Source organism: Scyliorhinus torazame, chromosome X, assembly GCF_047496885.1.
Source record: "Scyliorhinus torazame isolate Kashiwa2021f chromosome X, sScyTor2.1, whole genome shotgun sequence".
Taxonomy (NCBI): Eukaryota; Metazoa; Chordata; class Chondrichthyes; order Carcharhiniformes; family Scyliorhinidae; genus Scyliorhinus; species Scyliorhinus torazame.
This window is the reverse complement of record NC_092738.1, coordinates 29,658,518-29,684,489: the sequence shown is the minus strand read 5'-3', so window position 1 is coordinate 29,684,489 and position 25,972 is coordinate 29,658,518. Positions and strand designations below refer to the sequence as shown.

General features: G+C 43.5%; 1 protein-coding gene across 1 annotated transcript in view; it reads right to left on the bottom strand.

The window, feature by feature from the left end:
* Positions 1–2,336: 2,336 nt before the first annotated feature.
* esyt1a (extended synaptotagmin-like protein 1a) overlaps positions 2,337–25,972 on the bottom strand; it is a 163,552-nt gene continuing 139,916 nt past the window's right edge. Inside the window, exons 18-31 of the mRNA XM_072493933.1 lie at positions 19,043–19,219; positions 18,667–18,749; positions 15,934–15,982; positions 14,877–14,966; positions 13,676–13,771; positions 13,175–13,246; positions 12,042–12,128; positions 11,698–11,841; positions 11,029–11,279; positions 10,533–10,622; positions 6,495–6,626; positions 5,639–5,735; positions 5,235–5,284; positions 2,337–4,521 (exon numbers count right to left, since the gene is read on the bottom strand). Of these exons, the coding sequence (XP_072350034.1) occupies positions 4,500–4,521; positions 5,235–5,284; positions 5,639–5,735; positions 6,495–6,626; positions 10,533–10,622; positions 11,029–11,279; positions 11,698–11,841; positions 12,042–12,128; positions 13,175–13,246; positions 13,676–13,771; positions 14,877–14,966; positions 15,934–15,982; positions 18,667–18,749; positions 19,043–19,219 (1,440 nt within the window). The 3' untranslated portion in view covers positions 2,337–4,499. The remainder of the gene's footprint in view (positions 4,522–5,234; positions 5,285–5,638; positions 5,736–6,494; positions 6,627–10,532; positions 10,623–11,028; positions 11,280–11,697; positions 11,842–12,041; positions 12,129–13,174; positions 13,247–13,675; positions 13,772–14,876; positions 14,967–15,933; positions 15,983–18,666; positions 18,750–19,042; positions 19,220–25,972) is intronic.

The following is a 25,972-nucleotide window of genomic DNA, read 5'->3' as shown; positions in this document are numbered from 1 at the left end:
GCTTGCCCGAGATCTCCAAGGCGAGGTAGTTAGATCCCATGCTTTGGGTAGATCGTGGGAATGCATATTAAGAATGAGATTAACTGTCTCACTCTAATATACAGATTTACCCAAAAGAGGCCTGCCCATAATGGGTGGGATTCACAGCGCGATGTCTTGCGAGATCGCATTAGATCTCACGAGGTGTGGCGAGCCAGTTAGATCCTGGAAGAGGGATCACCCCTTATCTCGCTCCAAATGATTATAAAAGCTTAGCTTTGTTTCCCAAGTAGGGTGACTGGATGTCAATTGCACTGAAGGGTGCGTGGGTGTTTAACCATTAGAATGCTTCTGACATTGATTCTAGAAGTCACAAACTTGGTGACCAAGGCCCTAATTTTATATAGATGAGCTACGATTACAATAGGTACTGAATTCTCATTTTCCATTTAAATATTGGACTTGGCATTCTTGGGTTGGGGGACTGACCTCTATTCTGACAGCTGATCATATACAGGCCCCTTGAACACGTCAACTCAGAAGGCCCTTTCCAGCCAGAAGATCCAACATGTGGGCATGAAATTGTTCTCCTGAAAAATCAGACAGTAGCTATTTTTCACTATGATTGAGTGTCAACTAGAGCTCTTGCAGCAGGAGGGGATCATCTTGTTGCCCTAGCTTTTGGGCCCAAAATGGATGCAGAAACAGTCCCCATTACCCCCACCCTGGAAGCGCTGCAACTAGTGACTTGAAGTGTCCACTTCAAATAGCGTTAGGAAATAGTGATAAACTATTGATATTTGTGGGTACTAAGAATAAGTTTTAGCTTCAAGTTTAATTTATATTTGTAGGTTAGAAAGGGTCCTGGGTCTAGTTTTGTTTTAGAGTGGAGACAGCCGGTCTGGAGCTGTTTGTATAGTTGCAATTTTAATGAGGTTTTATGACCCAGGAGTTGTTTAGGGAGGCATAAAAAAAATCGAAAAAGCGTCCGTTGCTTAGCAACATGGGTTCAGAATGGTGAACCCACAGGAACAGAACAGTTTTAGTTCAGTGGAAAGAGCAAGTGTCAAACTAAAGAAAGTTCCAAAAAACCAAGGAGGGACAGGAAACATTTCCAAGACAACAGCTAAATTGAGGAACAAGAATGCTTGCGGATGACACCAGAGAAAAAGCGTTGTGTTGGAGAAGATTTCCAAGCGAGTTCTTCGAGAGTGGAGATCAGAAACCCAGTCCACTGAGATCAGTTGGCTCACAGTGTGACGAGCGTCTGGGGGACGTTGGCGAGAGATTCATAGCATCTGTTTGGGGTGGCATTTGTCACTTGGTTTCAGAGTGCGGTGTTGACAACAGTTCGCTTATTGGTTTACTGGACTGTGTACTTGCTGTGAACATTAGAGTATAATATACATGCCTATTGACACCACAGTTCGCTGCTGCAAACTTTCTTCCTGACGGTACCCCTGGCTCAATCCATTCACTGGACATGTAGCATCCAAGCTGGCTGAGTTTGGGAAAGATCAGACTGGCAAGCTGCACTGGAATGTCCGATTGGTGTCTCTAACTCGCTGGTACTTTGGTGATGACTGATTTGGAATGAGTCCAAAGTCTCCATTTTCAGGTGTGTGTTGTTATGCCCGTTACTAATTTCATGTCAGTTTCTTTTTTAAATGTATTCATTCATGGGATATGGGCCTTGCTGGTAAAGCCAGCATTTATTGCCCCTGGTAAGCCACCTATTTGAATTGCTGCAGTCCATCTTAGCAGGGTTTTCATAAAACCTGAGTGGCTTGCTGTGCCATTTCAGAGGGTAGTCAAGTGTCTGGATCTGGAGTCAAGGTTTCCTTCCCTAAAAAATACATTAATCAACCAGTTGGGCTTTATGATAATACAGTGGCTTTATGATAATACAGTGGTTTCATTATCACCATTACTGATTCAAAATGTTATTTAATTAACTGAATTTAATTTCCGCAACTGGTGAGGTTGGGTTTGAACTTGCCACTAACCCTCCCTAAATGTTTCTGTCAGTAAGACTTGTTGATGATTCATAAAGAGAGCAATTTTACATCTAAATTGTTTTTCTCAAAGCGGTTCCTTGTAAACATGCACAGATTGGAATATTTCCTACTCCTTAGTGGAGTATTTTATATTAAAAGTGTTTCCTAGACTCTGCCACCAGTAGTACATTTGTCTACTTTAACAACACTGTCAGTCTTGATGTTTAACTTAACTGATCATGGACCTGGATATGAGGAAAGGCTGGCTGATTGAAGGAGTCTATGGATTTGTGCTTCCTTTTCCTGAATATTCGTGAACTCTTAACCTCCAGGTAAAACATATTCAATCTTTAAACAACATAATCATGTCAGGTTTTATTAGAATGAAATCTGAACATATTAAGATTCGCAGTGGGTCACGATTCATGAACAGGACTCGATGTATAGTGGGTCATGATTCATGAACAGGACTTATATATATAAGAAATCCCAATGGAAGCTTGCTAAATTTTAACAGAACAGACTTTCTCATAAAGCTAATCACAAAGATACAAAAGAAAAACCTGGTATGTGGCAGAAAATGTTTGTACATTTATGCAAATTTCCAAAGTTATAAAAAGCATCTTCATACTGTACACTGGCTCCAAGCAACCCATGTGAATTTTATTCACTATGGAGTCAGGCTACAAACAGGCACTGCTCATAGCCCTCACACATGGCCTCCTATTCTTGTTGCTGTGCCCCTCAACATGTTATTTCCATGTTTAATGCACTTCTGCTAAAACTGAGCCAGATCTTGCACACCAAACACTCCAGTGGAACAAGTTATCCCATTTCTGACACACCTCAACTTAGTTTTTGATAATATGTAGTTTTTGATAATATGTGAATTCCAGAAGTGGATTGCTTTTAAAGGGCATTGTGAACACAGCACAAATGTATTAATAGCTACTTATATATATGCCATGCAAACAATCCATAACATTTCTATATATATATTCCCATTTGCTCCCTTTGCAATCAGACATTGAAAGTTGGGAACCATAGACCCAGAACAATTCTACTATTTGAGCTTTTCACCCAATTAACCTCTGTCCAAAGCATCAGAAAGCCACATTGTTTACATTAATTCAGGTAGAAAGTCCAGGCAAGAAACAGGAGTAAAAGTAATAAATACCTGAGGCCACTCCTGACAATGCAGTGGCCTGATATCATCACTGTCTGTGAAGTAGTGGTGCACCGGCACATGAAATGTTTGAGGCCCAATGTTTGATTTAGGCCTCAACATGTCCCAAGACAGACACAGACAATTTCTACCCCATTATTTTAACCAGATTTGTTCACTGCTTATTTATGGCAAACATGATTCTGATAAGAGTGCATAATAACCCATTCCTAATTAAAATTGGTATGTGCAAATTTTCCAAGTTCCATGATCTAGAACTTACTATTTTGGATTAATTTCTTGATTAAATAAATGGAGGGTCATCAATGCTGGGAAATGAAACTGCTTTCATTCCTTCAATCCACCACACTTATGTTGGGTATTACCGTCGATCTATAGTAACACGGACCATAAATGTCATCATGGCTCAGCTCCAATTTCTGTATTCCCACCTGCACCAGTGAGACATTTCCATTTTTATGTTAAATGAAATGACGGACAGTATTGCACTGAGATCTCCCAAACCTCTTTCATATAGGTTTAGCTCAGATCTAATGAGAAGTTAATTATAAGGATCTTAAGTTCCAGAAGTGACAAAGCAGCACAGTCCCCGAGAACCACAGGTATTGTACAGATATTTAGGGAAGGGACTAATATTGTGAACAGTGAATAAAAACAGGAAGTGCAGGATAAACTCAGCAGGTCTGGCAGCATCTGTGGAAGCCATAAGACATAAGAGCAGAATTAGGCCATTCGGCCCATCGAGTCTGCTTCACCATTCAATCATGGCTGATGCGTTTCTGATTCCCATATCCCCTGATCCCCTCATTAATCAAGAACCTATCTATCTCTGTCTTAAAGACACTCAATGATTTGGCCTCCAGAGCCTCCTGCGGCAAAGAGTTCCACAGATTCACCACCCTCTGGCTGAAGAATTCCTCCTCATCTCAGTTTTAAAGGATTGTCCCTTCAGTCTGAGGCTGTGCCTTCGGGTTCTAGTTTTGCCTACTAGTGGAAACATCCTGTTCTGTAGAAGGATCATTTAGATCTGAAACATTAACTCTGGTTCTCTCCACAAATGCTGCCAGACATGCTGAGTTTATCCAGCAGTTCCTGTTATTTGAGTTTTCCAGTAGCCGCAGTATTTTCCTTTTAAATGAACAATGTGGCATTCTGAATGCAGTCTCTGGAACTATTTGTGAATTAAAACAAAAACATAGTAATTGAATACAAAATACCATTACAAATTAAGGCATAATACTTTAAGTGGTAAAAAATACTTCAATGGAAATAAAACTATTCAAAAATAGTTGATCATGAATCAAAAACAAACTGAATTAATAGTCCACAGAACCACTCTATTCTTCCTTCAAATCGAACCTGCAATACGAAGAAAAGTTTTACTTTAATACATTGTAATTTTGTATATGTACTGTATCTTTAAAAAAGTTTTCTCCCATCCTCTCCTGAAGATACTGGGATAGTTTCACAGACACTAGCCACTCTCCAGTGCCTCACAAAAGTGGCTGTACATTACAGTTGGGATTCTCTGGTCCTGCCGGCAGCACACTCCCGCCCATGGGGAGGCTTTAATGGGAATTCCCATTGACAGCGGAGCAGAGATTCCTACCCTACATGTTAGCTTAAACAATGAATGTTGTATTTCAACTGTTAAGGACATCACAGCTCAGCGTGATACAATTGTCCACAGCTTGTAGGGAGGAGGCTTGTAGTGGTTGATAATACCAGAGCTCCAACCAGATTCTGATAATCAAAATAGTATTTCACTGCTTCAGAGACGTTTAGGCAAGAAATTCTACTGATCTACCAATCAGTCTGGGCCTCATTCTCTACAAACATGAATCCAAAACTCCTGCATTCACCATGAGGAGATGGACCATATTCTCTAACCATCAGCCAAATGGAAATCTCCACTAACGTGATTAAAGAAAATGGAAGAAAAAAAATCATAAATGGGTGTTATTAGTGATAGCACAGGAAAGATCAATTACTGCAAATAGTTAACTGACAATGATCTGCAACTGCTTGGCCCATGATGTCATATTCTCCCATAATATGGCTTGCTCACTTACCACTGTGTTATATCCTGAGTCGGGCTAAGCTGTGAGAGATCAAAGTAGAGCTGGAAGAGAAGCAGAGAGGTAAGGGGCCTGGTTAGTACCTAGATTCACTAACATGAAGACAACAGGGCACAAGATAAAGATTAATATCTAGTTAAAAGTAGTTACAAGAGGAGTTTAGGATGCTCATAACCGTGCCAACATTCTTAAATACTAAATGTTCATGTTCTTGATTCGCCTGAAGGTTTTTTAAAAAGTCTTCAATTGATGGTTTGTAGATATCCAAATTTTCCAGATCGATCATCATTTGAAATAATTGGGAATTAAACTGCATTTGTTATACTTTAGAATATTTTTCTTTGCAATATTAGGACTTTTTGAATGTTGTACAGTAGTGTAGATACACATCACAATACCTTTCCAATCTCTCTGGACATGAAGGAAATGTTGTTCTTTACAGTGAGGTCTAGCTTTTTCTTCTGTGCTTCCTCGAATGGCATTTCAAACTCAAATCTGGGAGGGGGGCAGAGAAAGCACAAGAACATGAATTCCGGAATGAGAAAAGGTCATTCAGCCTCGTAGCCCAGCTCCTGGATGTTTATTCTACTATGGACTCCCTCCCATATCAACTGTTGATCTCTTATTTTAAGGATACCAGCTTCCTGCCGCAACCTGTCCAAAAAAAGAAAATTATGCAATGTTAATATTTCTCTAACCTATTATCCCTTTTCTCAACAGATTTTGATTCACTTGCTTTGACCCCAGACCAACTTGGTCTCTGGGAGGTTCCGCACATTGGGGAAAAATGGACAGATTTCTTCTGCTTAGAGTATGGGTATGGGGCATTTGGGTACAGAACATTTTCACAATAAACAAGGGGGGAAAAAAATATATTTATGGGTGTGACTGGAAGCAACTGGGTTGTGGTTTATAAAACAGTAATGTACAAGTTATGTGCTTGTCATTTCACAAAATTTCCCTCTCAAATCACACTTCTGTATTGGAAGTCATTAAAATCATAAGCACAAAATCCTTGTTTTGCAGGTGTTTCTGTTGAAATAAAGTTCAAAACAGGATGTTCAAAGAACTGCTATCATGTTACCCCTAATATTGGAGTATCTCGATGATGGCACTGTCAGTATGGGTCCTTTCCGCTCTCGTTTCCATGCCGGTCAATATATTTTCTATTTACTTTCTAATTTTGCCCTGGGTCTCTTTTCCCTTAGTTTTTCTTAGTCTCCACCAGCCCCTCATCTATTCAGAACTCCTTACTTGTCATTGTACTCTGGATTGATTGTTTTCTTCTTCACACTTGTTTTTCTCTTTGTCACTCGATTTTTGTCGGGCAGCAGAATTAGAGAGACATATGGGTCAGGGATCTCCTTGGAATGGAGTTTCAGATTCCTGCAACAAACAACCAGTCAACATTCAGCAAAGCTTTTGTACATATTGCATGGTTTGATTGCAGTCTTTCATGCAAACGGTCTTCTCCATCATTAGCGTGTTACCGTAATTCTTTCCAATCCCCAGTGGATGCCGAATTCTTCTTTTAATTAATGCAATGCCCTTGTTTTATTAATTTCCTGTGAGCCGGAATGTTCTACAATTGCGAAGCACTCTCTAGCTAGCCCCAGCTGACAGGTGGTAACTTGTATCTACAATTATTGGAAAGGCAATCCAGCGTTGGAAGCAAATTAAATCTCAAGGGATGGATCATTTTCTTTTGTTACAGTAACACTTTTCTCTACTCTTAATTATTGTAAATATTTGAGGATGGCACAGTGGTTAGCACTGTTACCTCACGGTAACGAGGACCCGTGTTTGATCCCGGCCCGGGTCACTGTCCGTGTGGAGTTTGCACATTCTCCCTGTGTGTCACTGTCCGTGTGGAGTTTGCACATTCTCCCTGTGTCTGTGTGGACCTCACCCCCACAACCCAAAGATGTGCAGGGTAGGTGGATTGGCCACACTAAATTGCTCCTTAATTGGGGAAAAAAAAGAATTGGGTACTCAACAGTTGAATCCTTTTTAAAAATATATAAATATATGCTAATTTTTTTGTCCCATTGTAGTCTCCTGGGCCACATACCCTGGACTTTGTAAACATAAATGATTCCGTTGTATGCTCATTCACATGGATGGGAGGGAATCACTGAGGAGGCAGGCTCTTTTTGCCTCAGAGCTGCACCTGATGAACAAGTTTGTCTTTAATGTTACGTTCTGCAAGCTCAGAGGAATCTAGTGAAGTCAACCTACAACACAATATAATTAGTCCTGACTTTGCCACCCTCGTGCAAAATGCCTCCTGTAGAAAAACAGCTCCATGAACAAACCAACCATGACCAATATCTGGTTGGGATCAAAATTCAGGGCTCTAGTCCTGCACACCAATGTGTTGTATTTTCCACTTAATTATTTCTTATTCTCCGAGCACACTTATTTAGACCAAGCAGTTACCACAACACCAGGGGCTGGTTTAGCACACTGGGCTAAATCGCTGGCTTTTAAAGCAGACCAAGGCAGGCCAGCAGCACAGTTCAATTCCCGTACCAGCCTCCCCGAACAGGCGCTGGAATGTGGCGACTAGGGGCTTTTCACAGGAACTTCATTTGAAGCCTACTTGTGACAATAAGTGATTTTCATTTCATTTTCATTTTCTTTGGTCTGCTATGAATTATGGTGAAGACCATGGAGCAGTGATCAGAGTGGAATTCACTACCACATAAAGTAGTTGAAGTTAATAATCTTTATTGTTACAAGTAGGCTTACATTAACACTGCAATGAAGTTACTGTGAAAAGCCCCTAGTCGCCACATTCCAGCACCTGTTCGGGTACACTGAGGGAGAATTCAAAATATCCAAATTACCTAATAGCACGTCTTTCGGGACTTGTGGGAGGAAACCGGAGCACCCGGAGGAAACCCACGCAGACACGGGAGAACATGCAGACTCCGCACAGACAGTGACTCAAGCCGGGAATCGAACCTGGGACTCTGGAGCTGTGGAGCAACAGTGCTAACCATTGTGCTACCGTGCTGCCTGCATTTAGGGAAATCTTGCTAAATGCTTGATTTTGGAGGGGTGGGGGACACAAAGGAAAATAATTCTTTGAGGAAGTGACAAAGTTGATTGATGAAGGAAGGGCTGTAGATGTCATATACATGGACTTCAGTAAGGCATTTGATAAGGTTCCCCATGGTAGGCTGATGGAGAAAGTGAAGTCTCATAGGGTCCAGGGTGTACTAGCTAGATGGATAAAGAACTGGCTGGGCAACAGGAGACAGAGAGTAGTAGTGGAAGGGAGTTTCTCAAAATGGAGAATTGTGACCAGTGGTGTTCCACAGGGATCCGTGCTGGGACCACTGTTGTTTGTGATATACATAAATGATCTGGAGGAAGGTATAGGTGGTCTGATTAGCAAGTTTGCAGATGACGCTAAGATTGGTGGAGTAGCAGATAGTGAAGGAGACTGTCAGAGAATACAGCAGAATATAGATAGATTGGAGAGTTGGGCGGAGAAATGGCAGATGGAGTTCAATCCGGGCAAATGCGAGGTGATGCATTTTGGAAGGTCCAATTCAAGAGCGAACTATACGGTAAATGAAAAAGCCCTGGGGAAAATTGATGTACAGAGAGATCTGGGTGTTCAGGTCCATTGTACCCTGAAGGTGGCTGCGCAGGTCGATAGAGTGGTCAAGAAGGATACGGCATGCTTTCCTTCATCGGAAGGGGTATTGAGTACAAGAGTTGGCAGGTCATGTTACAGTTGTATAAGAATTTGGTTTGGCCACATTTGGAATACTGCGTACAGTTCTGGTCGCCACATTATCAAAAGGATGTGGATGCTTTGGAGAAGGTGGAGAGGAGGTTCACCAGGATGTTGCCTGGTATGGAGGGCGCTAGCTATGAAGAGGGTTGAGTAGATTAGGATTATTTTCAGTAGAAAGATGGAGGTTGAGGGGGGACCTCATTGACGTCTACAAAATCATGAGAGGTATAGACAGGGTGGATAGTAAGAAGCTTTTTCCCCCAGAGTGGGGGATCTCACTGGGGGTCACGAGTTCAAGGTGAGAGGGGAAAAGTTTAAGGGAGATATGCGTGGAAAGTTCTTTACGCAGAGGGTGGTGGGTACCTGGAACACATTGCCGGTGGAGGTGGTAGAGGCGGGCACGATAGCGCCATTTAAGATGTATCTAGACAGATAGATGAATGGGCAGGGAGCAGAGGGATACAGATCCTTAGAAAATAGGCGACAGTTTTAGATAGAGGATCTGGACCGGCGCAGGCTTGGAGGGCCGAAGGGCCTGTTCCTGTACTGTAATTTTTCTTTGATATACAGATAGGGCTTGATATAATATGCAAGAGAAGGCGCAGCTGGAATAGAAAACACCAGCACAGACCAGTTGAGCCAAATGGTCTGTTTCTGCACTGTAATTTTAAGTAAAGACTATCACTAAAGCTTGTCAATGCTATATTAATGATTTCCCCTTTAAACGATGAAAGATGTTTTTCTGAGAAAGTAAAGAATTTTGCACAAAACAAGGAATCCTGGATGAAGTGTTTTTAAATGATTGAAGGAAAAGTCGTCATAGTCCCAGAGAACGATCAGCTGCTTTCTCCTTTGAGAGGGAGAGCTGACTGGTGGTGATTTAGCCTGAGAATCGCCACACCTCAGACAAGGGGCAAGGTTGCGAAGGTGGGGCCTACATGATAACCTCAGCCTGGACGGGAATTGAACCCACACTGTTGGTGTCGCTCTGCATCACGAACCAGCTGTCCAGCTAACTGACTAACCAACCTCCCAAAATGATTGAAGTAATATATTAGTGAAGAAGGATACCAGAGAATTCCATATTTGCATCTTGAAAGGGATGACAATAATGATAAATGTGATTCTATGCCAGAATTTACATAATTTTCAATTTAAGGATTCAGTACCATCTGTACATTCTTCATAGATTATTTAATAATTTACTACAATTAACTGAAAAGATGTTCAAATATCTGAGCATTCTTATTTTGGAAATTGATGTATGGTTAACTTGCTGCCAAAGCAAGGTGTTGCAGCTAAGGTACTCCCAAATCTAGTACTGCTGCATAAATGTACCAAAAACAGGAAAGGGAAGAGGGAGCATACAAAGTGCATATCCTGGCATTCCATTCATTGAGTGCTAAATGGTGGGTGATATAAAAAAAACGAAGTCAATGCAGGATGTATGAAACTGTCCACAGAAGGTTTTAACTATGACCTGTGCAGTACAATGATTTATTAGCAATAGAATGCAATGACTGCCTCCCCCAAACCCTTACCTGCAGGAATGTACTACAAGCAGCAGTCTCCCTTGCTCCGTGTTGTACTGCAGTGTCAACTTGATCTGTGGTGACTCTACATCCATTTTACTGAAACAGGAAGAGGACAGTGACTGGTTATATGAAAAGATAAGCAACGATTGCACAGCATGGTTTCTGAGAAATTAGTCAACAAGTTAGCCATCAACTCCGCCTTCTGTGGGCCCTCACTAACTTAATGTTAAGAGGCCTCCAGCTGCAGTTCAATTTTCTTCCCGACTTTCCGGTGCAAAGTGCAGTGATGGGAGGTGTGGGCCTGGCTGGGGGTTGACAAAGGGCAGAAAAAACATATGCTTCCATCCTCTGACAGACACCGTGCACCTTAAGGAGCATGGTATGATTCAACCTTTACACTAAGTTTGTGTGGCATGACAAAGGCCAAAGGTTAGGCAACATAGCGATAATACTCTGCAAAAGATAATTTATGCAACTGGTATCAAAATAAGTTGCTGCCTACCGATTCATTCTCTGTCGTAGATCCAGTTCAGATGATGCTGACTCACTGGTTGAAATGTTGACGTTGTGCTCGGAAGCAAAGGAGGACACTGAATGATTGCTGGGATCATTCACTAATGATGAAATGGGTTTGGGTTCACTCTCATCACTAACTGAAGGTGAGAAGGACACATTCGCCACCTCGCAGTTAGCTGGTTCATGTGCCATGGTCTGAATAGAGAAAAGCTCTCTGGAATGCTCAGAAACTAGGATCTGTGGCATGATAAAAACAAAGACAGAATTTCAACGAAACATAAAAGGACACTCAGAGCAAACCTATAAAACGGCACCCACGTGAATATACAGACGTCAGAGCCGCCCCACATATAAAAGAACAGAACACTTGGAGGCACCTCCTTAATTAAAAAGATTAAAAGAGAACAGTCAGAGCAACTGCACAATGAAACAGAACAGTCAAAGTAGTCTCATAAAACAGCAGTCAAGCTACTTTGGCATAGGCTTCATTATGTGGTAATGGCACAAAAGAAAGCATTTTCACATGTTGGATATACACACATACACAGTGTAATGTACAGGTATACATATGTACACGGTACATATACGCGCACAAGTGCACACAGAAACACACATTTTTACACATACAGTCAATATTTGTTTCATGTACTCTTACCCCCAGCATGACTTTGAACATGATTTTGCTATTAGGTCCTGAATTGTCCAACTGAAACCATTTGTCGAAGGTCAGATTCTTGCTGGCCAGCAGTTGGAAGAGTGGAAGTGTCAGTGTGCCCAGGACATGACTGTCATCCTTAACCTAGGGAACAATTTTGAAAATACGTTTTAAATTGAAAATATCAAGTGTTAGAACCATTGTAATCAAGCAATGAGTCTAGCTGTAGTGGTTTAAAATGAGACAAAAATAAAATCTTGTACAGTGGTATGGTGTTCCTGCCCCACACAGGGGTGTGTTTGCTGAGGTGACTTAACCAAGATGTACAATAGCTTGAAGTTTACCTGAACCTCCATACGTTCCATTTTTGGATTCCCTACAAGGAATGAAAATGATTCCTCCCAAATGGGTAGTTCTGTGCTATTAACAACCTGGAAAAGAGGACACAACAGTTTGTACTTGTGCACAAATAACAAGAAATGTTATTGAAGCGTGGGTTTCAGCAAAGTGACCTCCAGTCTGAAAACTCTCAGAATATAGAGCACAACTCACTGCACCATCCACTTCCTTTTGATATATCAAGTTCCATTTTACTTTAAAGATATCCTTTCTGCCCTCTTTAAAATAGGTTCTGGAGAAGGTTAATTTTCTGGTCATAAAGGTGAGTCTCATTGACAGGAATAGAACATAAGAATACCATCAAACATTCAGGGCAGATAGATCATGGATTAGATACAGATTAAAACCTTCACTGTCCATCAAACACTCTCAGGCCAGATGCAAGGGTTAAATACAGAGTAGAGTTCCCTTACTCAGTTCTGTCGTGTTCCTTAACACTAATCTCAAATGCACCTATTACTGTATTAGTGTGCATATGATTATTTCCATTTCACTTAGCAGCCATTCTTATGATCTTTCTGACCAACCTGCAAATAATTGGTAGGGAATTAATATCATCCGGATGAGTGAAATCATGGTTTTATACATCATCAGATTGTTGCTGAAACTTTTATTGCAGTTCTCACTTCAATTTATATGTAGATATTGGTTTTTGAAATGGAACTGAGATTTGATATTAAATAGTGTTGCAGGCTTTGTGTGAGCTGGTAAGGTTGTCCAGTGATACCCATCTGAGGAAATGTTGTGTTTTGCTGTTGGAATGATTGTTTGCTCTTATAGCTGAGGTGGCTTGCAGAACGTGATACAGCAGAGTTTGAATAGATGACTGACTCACTCGCTTCTTGAGGTTTGCTTCTTGAAGGATGTGATTTTCTTGATTTTGCCAGCAGTGACATATCACCAACCTTGACCTCAATGTCAAGGATTACACATTGACATGGAGACAGGGAATCTTCCCTTCTATGCCTTTGACTTCTACTCAGGAATAGGCTCAGCTTTTCTACGAAGAGCAACATTTTCACCAGTTGCCAGAAATTTGTGGATGTTGGAAGCTCCAAATCTGAGGTCAGTCTCTTACCTGACTTTTAAACGAGGTGCGATTGACAGTGATTTGAACCATTGGACTGGGGAGCTTCTTCCCTTTCTTCATCTGCATGAACATGTAAGATCCATAGTTAGAATCATAGCAATGAACAAGAGCTAGCAACTTAACTCTTATGAATGAATAATGGTCTTGTTCTATATTGTGGATTAAGATTGACCATAGCCATTGGGAAAACTTGTATTGAATGGCCAAGATTAGAATATAGTTTAGTACCATGCATTCCAACACAAACCCTGTTTGGATCAGTGGTTGGATCATGCTCTTGGAGTCAGGGCATTGGACAAGATGCCCCATATAAATTGAATACGAGCCTTGCTAGATTTCTGGGAAATACAGGGTTTTCCCTCGACAATAACATCTCTAACAAGCCTAGATGCAGATTTTCTCATTCAGCAGCAGAACCAAACGGCTTCAGCAATTACAGCTGGGACAGAAATTGCCATTTTGGGGGGAATGAACAAGACTGAGGCTTACAGGAAGTTCGTGTGCCCTGTCCAGGTAGACGGTCAAGATGGCAGCAGATGGTTCCAACTCATTCTGTGTGAAGATGGTCCTGTTAGCCTGAAGCACCTGAAAAGAGATGGATTGGGGAGTAAAATCATTTAAACCAAAATACCAACTCTTGGAGATGACTGAGCAATCAGGATGAACAGCTTCTTTACAACTTCCCGTTAACAGAATAAAAGTAATACAGTAATCCAAAATCCTTCATCTAGACTAAGCCTATTTGGTCACAGCGGCCCTATTTTGACACTAGGTGGAGGAATGTGTAGGAATTTTACAATTCCAGTTTCATTCTACAGCATTTGCGAAAATTACTTTTGTTTTTAAAAGGAGTTCTAAGTTCTGTTTTTTTTTTTAAAAAGTCATTCATGGATGTGGGTGTGAACTGACTTGGCCAGCATTCATGCTGATCCCGGATTTCCTTTGAACGGAGTTGTTTGCGAGGCCATTTCAAATTTCACCATCTGCCATAGTGGGATTTGAACCCAGAGGGGCAGCACGATGGTACAGTGGTTAGCACTGCTGCCTCACGGCGCCAAGGACCCAGGTCAGATTGCGGCCCTGGGTCACTGTCCGTGTGGAGTTTGCATATTCTCCCCGTGTCTGCGTGGGTTTCACCCCCACAACCCAAAGATGTGCAGAGTAGGTGGATTGGCCACGCTAAATTGCCCCTTAATTGGAAAAAAAAGAATTGGATACGCTAAATTTTTTTTTTTTTAAAAGGATTTGAACCCGGATCCCCAGAGCAGTACCCAAGGTCTCTGGATTACTAGTCGAGTCAAAATAATACACTTGATGCTAATTGTTAATCTATGTGGGTGTGACAGATCAATGGCCATGGTCAGACCGAGACACAGCATCCTGATCAGGCCTGCCCAGCTTCTTTAAACAGAATAACTAAGGTGTATGCTTGCGACCTTGAAACATGAAAGCACGATATTCAGCTTCTAAAGGTGAAAATTATTTGTTCTCTCCATAACCAGCTATGTATGATAAAATACAGACTCAACCTGAAGAAGCAGATTTTCATCCCAAATTATTTAGAATCCAGAGCCTGTAGCTGGCACCACCACCACCGCACTATGCCATTTTCACTGTCCTCTGAGACAAAGAAATACACCTGAGAAATTAAAGAGCTGGACCACAGGAGGAAAATTTGTACCAATCTCACCTGGTCGAGGATGACTGAATCCATGCCCGGTGGCAACCATTCTAACTTGAGATGAAGTTTTCCTGATTTGACATCATTCAATATGAACCACTACAGATGGACAAGGACAAGAAATAGGCAATTGGATAGCATAGCATAGCGATTATGATGTTTACTTAATTCTCTAACTTGAACTAGCCTGTATAATGCCATGCATTCAATGATCAACTGGTCGTAGAAAAGTTCACCTGGACTCCCGCAACAATCCACTCCATTCTTTAAGCTGGGTGTGAAGTTTCAATAATAAATACCTGGCAGGAAAAGTCGAGTTTTCTGGGTGTTTGTGTTTTTTAATATTGTGGAGCTTGCAGTAAAATATCAAAACTCAACCAAAGGCTGCAAAATTCTGAGGATTTCAAAGTTCGCCACCATCAGAAGGGAGGAGATCAGCTAATGTGAGATTAGACTAGGTGACTTCATGTGGAAAGAAACACTAGTGAAGACTGAACAGGTTGAATAGCCTGTCTTGGCATTTTGACAAGCTGGGAGACTAATTTCAGCTGCCTTACAGTCAGGTAAAACATGCACCAGGTATCCTTCCCACTCTCTTCCAGATAACTCTGCAAACCAATACTCTAGTGGATAGGATGCCTTGGCTAGATGAGCACTCATTGCTGGTAGGCTACTTGCTTTTAATTGCTTAAATTCCTCAAGTTATGATATTTTCAAACCCGTGTTAAAAGTTGAGTTAAGTATGGTGTGTTGTGATGAGGGAGAGTGAGCAATCTGTATCAGTTAAATGGAAATTCTAGTTATGTAGACGTTCATCGGAGCCACCCAATTTCTATCCATTAATTTAAAGATATCAAAAATTCAAAAGGCTTCCTTCTTAATCTTTATTAGTGTCACAAGTAGGCTTACATTAACACTGCAATGAAGTTACTGTCAACCTAATGAATACTCCACTTCCTTGCCTGATTTCCCGTTAGCTCCTAAACCCAGGGGCTCCAATACTCTCAGCTGCAGTAAAAGGAAAATCTGTCCCATTACATGATTTGAATTAACCAGATTTTCATACCTCATCCATAACTTTAATGTTCATGATGTCCTTGTAGCTAATCTTCAATCTACATATGAGAGATTGCAATTTAATTCAAACACATTCAGAAAATTATTTTACATTACAAGCAAATATAGCCAACCATGTACCTTCCTAAAAAGCAGTTCCTTTAGGAGTAGAAATGTAGTGGAATTCCCATGACCTTTAGAACTTTAAAACTACCTTTTTAACAGGTTTATGATGTATATTTTACATTTTGATAGAGCAATGTAGAGGGAGCTTTTACTCTGTATCTAACTCCGTGCTGTACCTGTCCTGGGAGTGCCTGATGGGGACAGTGTAGAGGGAGCTTTACTGTGTATCTAACCCTGTGCTGTACCTGTCCTGGGAGTGTTTGATGGGGACAGTGCAGAGGGAGCTTTACTCTGTATCTAACCCCATGCTGTACCTGTCCTGGGAGTGTTTGATGGGGACAGTGTGGAGGGAGCATTACTGTGTATCTAACCCTGTGCTGTACCTGTCCTGGGAGTGTTTGATGGGGACAGTGTTGAGTGAGCTTTACTCTGTATCTAACCCTGTGCTGTACCTGTCCTGGGAGTGTTTGATGGGGACAGTGTAGAGGGAGCTTAACTCTGTATCTAACCCTGTGCTGTACCTGTCCTGGGAGTGCCTGATGGGGACAGTGTAGAGGGAGCTTTACTCTGTATCTAACCTTGTGCTGTACCTGTCCTGGGAGTGTTTGATGGGGACAGTGCAGAGGGAGCTTTACTCTGTATCTAACCCCATGCTGTACCTGTCCTGGGAGTGTTTGATGGGGACAGTGTGGAGGGAGCTTTACTGTGTATCTAACCCTGTGCTGTACCTGTCCTGGGAGTGTTTGATGGGGACAGTGTAGAGTGAGCTTTACTCTGTATCTAACCCTGTGCTGTACCTGTCCTGGGAGTGTTTGATGGGGACAGTGTAGAGGGAGCTGTACTCTGCATCTAACCCCGTGCTGTACCTGTCCTGGGAGTGTGTGATGGGGACAGTGTGGAGGGAGCATTACTGTGTATCTAACCCTGTGCTGTACCTGTCCTGGGAGTGTTTGATGGGGACAGTGCAGAGTGAGCTTTACTCTGCATCTAACCATGCGCTGTACCTGTCCTGGGAGTGTTTGATGGGGACAGTGTAGAGGGAGCTTTACTCTGCATCTAACCCTGTGCTGTACCTGTCCTGGGAGTGTTTGATGGGGACAGTGTAGAGGGAGCTTTACTCTGTACCTAACCCCGTGCTGTATCTGTCCTGGGAGTGTTTGATGGGAACAGTGTAGAGGGAGCTTTACTCTGTATCTAACCCTGTGCTGTACCTGTCCTGGGAGTGTCTGATGGGGACAGTGTAGAGGGAGCTTTACTCTGTATCTAACCCCGTGCTGTACCTGTCCTGTGAGTGTTTGATGGGGACAGTGTAGAGTGAGCTTTACTCTGTATCTAACTCCGTGCTGTACCTGTCCTGGGAGTGCCTGATGGGGACAGTGTAGAAGGAGCTTTACTCTGTATCTAACCCCGTGCTGTACCTGTCCTGGGAGGGTTTGATGGGGACAGTGTAGAGTGAGCTTTACTCTGTATCTAACCCTGTGCTGTACCTGTCCTGGGAGTGTTTGATGGGGACAGTGTAGAGTGAGCTTTACTCTGTATCTAACCCTGTGCTGTACCTGTCCTGGGAGTGTGTGTGATGGGGACAGTGTAGAAGGAGCTTTACTCTATCTAACCCCATGCTGTATCTGTCCTGTGAGTGTTTGAATGGGGACAGTGTAGAGGGAGCTTTACTCTGTATCTAACCCTGCGCTGTACCTGTCCTGGGAGTGTGTGATGGGGACAGTGTAGAGTGAGCTTTACTCTGTATCTAACCTTGTGCTGTACCTGCCCTGGGAGTGTTTGACGGGGACAGTACAGCGGGAGCTTTACTCTGTATCTAACCCCGTGCTGTACCTGTCCTGTGAGTGTTTGAATGGGGACAGTGTAGAGGGAGCTTTACTCTGTATCTAACCCTGTGCTGTACCTGTCCTGGGAGTGTGTGATGGGGACAGTGTAGAGGGAGCTTTACTCTATCTAACCCCGTGCTGTATCTGTCCTGGGAGTGTCTGATGGGATCAGTGTAGAGGGAGCTTTACTCTGTATCTAACCCCGTACTGTACCTGTCCTGTGAGTGTTTGATGGGGACAGTGTAGAGGGAGCTTTACTCTGTATCTAACCCTGTGTTGTACCTGTCCTGGGAGTGTGTGATGGGGACAGTGTAGAGGGAGCTTTACTCTGTATCTAACCCTGTGCTGTACCTGTCCTGGGAGTGTGTGATGGGGACAGTGTAGAGGGAGCTTTAATCTGTATCTAACCCTGTGCTGTACCTGTCCAGGGAGTGTTTGAAGGGGACATTGTGAAGGAAGCTTTTTCTGTATCGAGTAAGCCTATCAGCAGCAAAACAGGCTGTGATTGGTGGAACAGTCTCCTGAAGAAATCTTCAAACTCACTGAGCCTTCTTACCAGCTCTGGGAGCCACATAAATGGTCTTCTTGCAGCCCATGGGCCAGGGGTTGGAGAAACCTGGTATCTAACCCTGTGCTGTACCTGCCCTGGCAGTGCTCACCAAAACATTTGAGGAACCAGTTCCTGGTCCTTGAGGAGGTCAAACCTCTAACAAATGGTGCTTTCTTTGTTCTAATGCTGTCTTCACATTGTTTGAAACCTTTTCTCTGAATTTTGTTATGGAGCAACGTACCTTCCAAGGAAATCATCCTTGTCTATGTCCTTATCAAAGAGCTCAAACTCCAGCTCCTGACCTGGAATGTGATTTACGATGATCTAAGAGGAGAGAAGTTACCACAAGTCAGAACCTTGCTTGGGAAGAGAGTAGCAATTGATTTTAAAAAACAGGGATTAACAGGGCCAGATATTTGCACCCACATGTGAAATAAACTGAAACTTTATACAATACCAGGATCGAGTGAAGAAGGTGTCATAGTGACTGCCTCACACAGACCTGCCCATTTGTTACCCAGACCCATCTATCTTGTACCCTTCATAGTCCTGCAGGATATAAGAGTTTTTATTTTATTGGCCATGTATTTCAAAGCGCACCATCCAAAGACACTGACCTCATACATCTCATGCCACTTGGGATTAAGGTTTTCTTTAATTGTTCTGCTCCGGAAGCTTTGGGCTCCTGCTCGCACTTTGACGTAGGGATCTGACTTCCCTTTCACTATCCCTTTCATGAAGTTGTCCTTTGCGATTAGATTCTCAGCTTCTAACAGATGAATCCGTATCACCCCCTGAAAGAACAAAAATTAATGACCGCAACGTTTTAGCAAAGCAACATACTTAGGGCATTAAGCCTTTTCAGCCTGCTCCACATTCAGCTGGGTGATGACTGATCTGTACCTCAACTCCATTTGGATTCCTTTTTGTATCTGTGCACTAGTTTTAAATTATTTTTGAACTACATTATTTTTGAACTTGGGACTCTCAAATCTTTGTTCCTGCAGTATTTAGTTTGTCACCATTTAGAAAGTAGCGACCAGAAAAATGTTTGATTGGTCCTCTATATATACACACACTTAACCTTTGCTTCTCCCCAATAATTATTTGTTTAAAAATGCACTTTTTCATCAGTTTTACATAAAAATATCTCTTGACAATATCACAAAATTTCAGTGGATGGCAGCAAAAACAAGTTGTTGGAAGTAAATCTCCAAATTGCAATCAGATTCTTCATTTTTGACAGACTGACAGTTTTGCTTCCTAGTTTAAACTAGTTTGGCAGGGGGGTGGGAACCAGAGCTATGGATCAGAGGATAGGGTAGCTGTCGAACAGGCAGAAATAGTATGCAGCAAGTCTGTGAGGAAGGATAGACAGTTGATAGGACAAAGTTGCACTCAGTAGAATTAGTTCAAATGTGTCTGTTTCAATGCAAGGAGTGTCAGGAATAAGGGAAATGAACTTAGAGCATGGATCAGTACTTGGAACTACGATGTTGTGGCCATTACGGAGACATGGATTTCACAGGAGCAGGAATGGTTGTTAGATGTTCCGGGGTTTAGATGTTTTCAGAAGAATAGGGAGGGAGGTAAAAGAGGAGGGGGAGTGGCACTGTTAATTAGGGAGTGCGCCACAGCTGCAGAAAAGGAGGTAGTTGAGGAGGGTTTGTCTACTGAGTCAGTATGGGTGGAAGTCAGAAACAAGAAAGGAGCAGTCACTTTATTGGGAGTTTTCCATAGACCCCCCAATAGCAGCAGAGAGATAGAGGAACAGATTGGGCGGCAGATCTTGGAAAAGTGCAGAAATAACAGAGTTGTTGTCATGGGTGACTTCAACTTCCCTAATATTGACTGGAACCTCCTTAGTGCAAATGGTTTGGATGGAGCAGATTTTGTCAGGTGGTTGACAGGAAGGATTCCTGACTTAATATGTAGATAGGCCAACTAGGGGGGAGGCCATATTGGACTTGGTGCTCGGCAACGAAGCAGACCAGGTGTCAGATGGTTCGGTGGGAGAGCATTTTGGTGACAGTGACCACAACACCTTACCTTTACCATAGTCATGGAGAGGGATAGGAACACACAGTATGGGAAGATATTTAATTGGGGGAGGGGAAATTATACTGCTATTGGACAGGAGCATAAAGTGGGACCAATTGTTCTTGGGGAAATGCACAATAGTAATGTGTGGATTGTTTAAGGAGCACTTGCTGCGAGTGCTGAATAGTTTTGTCCCACTGAGACGAGGAAGGAATGGTAAGGTGAAGGAGCCTGGGATGACAAGAGAAGTGGAGCTTCTAGTCAAGAGGAAGAAGGAAGCTTACGTAAGGTTAGGAAGCAAGGATCTGACTCGGCTCTAGAGAGTTACAAGGTAGCCAGGAAGGAACTCAAAAATGGACTGAGAAGAGCTAGAATGGGGCATGAAAAAGTCCTGGCAGGAAGGATTAGGGAAAACTCCAAGGCGTTCTACACTTGTGAGAAATAAGAGGATGATCAGAGTGAGAGTCGGGCCGATCAGGGATAGTGGAGGGAACTTGTGCCTGGAGTCTGAGGAGATGGGGGAGGCCCTAAATGAATACTTTGCTTCAATATTCACTGAGAGGGACGTTGTTGCCCACGAGAACAGTGTGAACCAGGTTAATAGACTCAAACAGGTTAAGAAGAAGGATGTGCTGGAAATTTTGAAAAGCATCAGGATAGATAAGTCCCCTGGGCCTGACGGGATATACCCAAGGTTACTACAGGAAGCGAGGGAGGAGATTGCTGCGCCGTTGCCGATGACCTTTGCGTCCTCACTCTCTACTGGAGTAGTACCAGATGATTGGAGGGAGGCGAATGTTGTTCCCCTGTTCAAGGAAATAGTGAAATCCCTGGGAATTACAGACCCATCAGTCTTACGTCTGTGGTGAGCAAAATATTGGAAAGGATTCTGAGAGATAGGATTTATGATTATTTAGAAAAACATAGTTTGATTAAAGATAGTCAGCATGCCTTTGTGAGGGGCAGGTCATGCCTCACAAGCCTCATTGAATTCTTTGAGGATGTGACGAGACACATTGATGAAGGTCGGGCAGTGGATGTGGTTTTTATGGATTTCAGTAAGGCATTTGATAAGGTTCCCCATGGTAGGCTAATTCAGAAAGTTAGGGGGCTTGGGATACAGGGAAATTTGGCTGTCTGGATACAGAATTGGCTGGGCGAAAGACGACCGCGAGTGGTAGTGGATGGAAAGTATTCCGCCTGGAGGTCGGTGACCAGCGGTGTCCCGCAAGGATCTGTTCTGGGACCTCTGCTCTTTGTGGTTTTTATAAATGACTTGGATGAGGAAGTGGAAGGGTGGGTTCGTAAGTTTGCCGATGACACGAAGGTTGGGGGAGTTGAAGATAGTGTTGCGGGTTGTTGCAGGTTACAACAGGACATTGACAGGATGCAGAGCTGGGCTGAGAAGTGGCAGGTGGAGTTCAACCTTGATAAATGTGAAGTAATTCATTTTGGAAGGTCGAATTTGAATGCTGAATACAGGGTTAAAGGCAGGATTCTTGGAAGTGTGGAGGAACAGAGGGATCTTGGGGTCCACGTGCATAGATCCCTCAAAGTTGCCACCCAGGTTGATAGGGTTGTTAAGAAGGCATATGGTGTGTTGGCTTTCATTAACGGGGGATTGAGTTTAAGAGCCGCAAGGTTTTGCTGCAGCTTTATAAAACTCTAGTTAGATCATACTTGGAATATTGTATCCAGTTCTGGTCGCCTCATTATAGGAAGGATGTGGATGCTTTGGAGAGGGTACAGAGGAGATTTACTAGGATGCTGCCTGGACTGGAGGGCATGTCTTATGAAGAAAGGTTGAGGGAGCTAGGGCTTTTCTCACTGGAGCAAAGAAGGCAGAGAGGTGACTTGATAGAGGTATACAAGGTGATGAGAGGCATGGATAGAGTGGATAGCCAGAGACTTTTCCCCAGGGTGGAAATGGCTGTCACGAGGGGACATCATTTTAAGGTGATTGGAGGAAGGTGTAGGGGAGATGTCAGAGGTAGGTTCTTTACACAGAGAGTGGTGGGTGTGTGGAATGCACTGCCAGCAGAGGTGGTGGAGTCAGAGTCATTAGGGACATTTAATCGACTCTTAGACAGGCACATGGACAGCAGCAAATTGAAGGGGTGTAGGTTAGGTTGACCTTAGATTAGGATAAATGGTCGGCACAACATTGTGGGCTGAAGGGCCTGTACTGTGCTGGACTGTTCTATGCATAACTTCAAAGGTGCAGCATCTTCAAAACAGCATGGTATACTCTGGATTATTTTGTACAAAGTACATTGCTCATAGTTTTTATATGAATGCTTTCTGCTCAATCAAACAATCCCTGACATCAATTCCCACCAGTCAGTCCCTGATATCCATAAATCCCCTCCTAATCCATCCCCACCCAATCACCCATTCCTGCTTAATCCAAACCCACCCATCAATCCACAAAAAGATGCAAGCTGAAACGAATGGAAAATTGAATCCTACATTCCTGCGCCACAGGCAACCTCGGTCATCAATTTTCACATTTGGGCATCAGGTGATGAGATTGCGGGAACAGCTGTGTTTTCACAAACTCTGGCTGTGCTCATCTTTGAATCTGTCTTTTCCTCCTGGCGTACATTTAATATATGTCTTTTCTTGGGTTGTTAGACTTGCGCTATGTCCCAGGAAGTTTCTGATCGGTCTCTTTGTGAGAAAGAGCGGAGATAAAATGCTAAAATCCTTGTTAGTTCGTGGTGGTCGCAGTGGGCTGGGGTGGGGCCCAGCTTGCAGTGGTGCAGTTGCTGCTGAGTGGGCCCTCATCTTGGCAGTGCAGTGGACATCGGCTGATGGCTGCCAACGAAGATTATGCCTTGGCTGAAAATCCGGGCTCTGTGGTACAGATCGTCAGGGCTCATTGCAAAGAATTTGGGGTTACTTTTTGAGAGCGATGGAGGTGCAGAGGAAGGTTTTTGCACTTGAGAGAGTACTTTCCCTGGTGAGGGCCCGGCTCTGTGTTGTCGAAATCCTACTCCATGGCCTGCTGTCCATCCTGATGAGTTTGGGAGAGGGGGGACAAGTAGGATGTGTCCTCAAGCCCGGTACCCAGTGAGCGCTGACAGGTGACAGGCAAGTTCCCAAGCGAGTTTGAAAATTGGCTGCCATGTTTTGGTAATCTTGATTTGGAGTCTGGGTGCTTCAGATTTGATGAAGCACAGCATATTCTGTCTTTGAGGCCAGGTGTTGGTTGGGCCAACCGATCACTGGTCCCGTATTGTCCTGTTCTCGATCCTTACCATGAGGGGTTGGAGGTGGTCGAGCCGGTTGAGTCATCCCCCACACCCCCGGCCAGGGCCTAGGCTGTGGACTGCCTGGGTATTGGTGAGACAGCATAGTGGAAATAATGGTGTCTCGGGTTTCAATCGTCAAAATTCTTGAGATCCTAAAGAGTGCTCATTGATCCTGCTTTTATCCTTTGCCTTTTTGTGGAACTTAGAAGATATCTTCAACCTGAAGTTTGCCCTGTGATTCTATTATCCTGGACGTTACACTCCATTAATCCTGCTGCTGATTATTGTTGCAGTCTTTTCTCTTTTTTCCTGCCGGGGCATGTGAAATGTGGGCGTGATGGTCAATATTGTTATCCTGATTTAGCAAATTCAATTCACGTTGAGACGAATATGAGAAATGTGATTTGTGCACAGTTCCACTCTTTTGTTATTATGTCCTATAATGTCTTGTGGTTGGGGGATGGGGGAATCTTTGCTATCACTCCCTGCTCATTAGAAAGAAGATGAGTGGAGCCAGAGCGGGTGGGTGAAGAGAGGGAGGGTTGGGTTGGTAGGATTAGTTCATCCTCACTGAGATTGAGCTAATCCGTTTTGGGTGTTCTTTTCTTTTAGAAGTGAATTTAAGAATCCATGTCTTTATCCTTCCATGGCCCAAGCAGACTTCTTGTTATCCTGATGAGGACTGAGTTCCTTCTGACTATTCCTTTAGGTTGAGTTTATTTTTTCTCTTCGTTTGGGTCTCTCTTTTTAACTCTTCGAAACTATCAGCACAACATATTTATTATGGGGCAGGCTGAAGTGGGATCAGTATTCATGGCTGATGACTGGGGGAGGAGTATTCTTTGTACGATGATGAGCTGGAACAATTATCCTTTTCCTTTTAGTGGGAGTGGTGCAGTGCCCTGGGTGGAGCTGGAAGGTGCAGGCTCAGTGGGGTGTAGGTTTTGGGACTGTGGGAAGTCCTGGGGATATACGTCCTTGTGTTTTGGATAGTGCTGGGCTAGGCCAGGTCTGGTGCCATGGCTGGTATCCTGCTGTCCCAGAGGGCCGGGTGTGTCCCTTTCTGGGAGGGCCTGCGGCGTGGGGGGTGTCCAGAGAGGCTGGGTTTAGCCCTCGGGTGCGTGGGGACCTGGGAATCGGCTGAGTTCTGTGCTTGGTAGATATCCTGTTTTTATTTTCCTGGGGGGGGGGGGGGGATGATGCCCATTTGTTGAGTAAGTGGCTGCTTCGCTTCTTCATTGTATGTGTTGGGGTGGTTGCCTCGGGTTTGGGTTGGATTGGATTCTGATCCTTAGGTATCCAAATGTTTGTTTCTTGTTCGTTCTTCCCTTCTTTCTCTCTTTTGGGAGGCCCTCAAGATTGAATCCTCCACCTGGTCTCTCTCTTTACTTCTCCCTTGAGCTATTAGAACATGAAGTTTAGTGTTGGTGTATGGTGAAGTTGGATTGGTAATTGTGATCTGGTAACTAGGGAGTGGGACTGCTTTGAGTACTCCATATGCAATGGTGGTCGCCTTGTGTTGGTTTGGGCATTCCAGTCCTGGGGGATTTTTCTCTCCTCCTCTGGGTGAACATGGTGTTGGCTTTTTTCCAGGTCGGGCCCGGTTGATGGGGTGGGCCAAGGGGGCGCGGGTTGGCTCTCCCTCGGGGCACCCTATTGTTGGGTCTCGTGACGATTCCTCTTTTTCTCCGGGCAGTCCTTCGACTGGGACCGGAATAATTGTCTTTACCTACTCCTGTGCTTTGATGGTTATCCTTTTTGTCGGTTGAGTGGCTTATTCCCCTTTTGTTGGATGGGGCTTCATAGCCGCTGTGGTGGCTCGGGGCCTGGTTGGGTCCTGAGCTCTTATCCATTGGGTCAGTTCTGGTCCTTCTTTTCATCGTCTTCCAGGGGAGACTCTGGGTTTGGATATTTTGCTGCTGGTCCTCGCTTTACAATTGGATGGAATGATATTGGTTCTGCTCTAGGCCTGGATTAGGGCTAGATTGTGTTGTGGGGTATGGATGGAACTCCCCTTTGAATTGGGAGTTTTTGTAGAGTTGGGTATGATGAATCTGCTCTTGACTTCTACATGGGTGCAGATGGGTCTGATATCCGAAGGACTGTGATGGGTCGTTGATGCCTGTGGCGCTGTTGGGGTCGAGGGAATTGTATGTTGGTGCGCGCCCTATCTTGCTGCAGGTAACTTATCCTGACTTCTTGTGATGGCTGTGGATCTGTGCAGCATGGGAGGACGTGCACCATTTTACCATG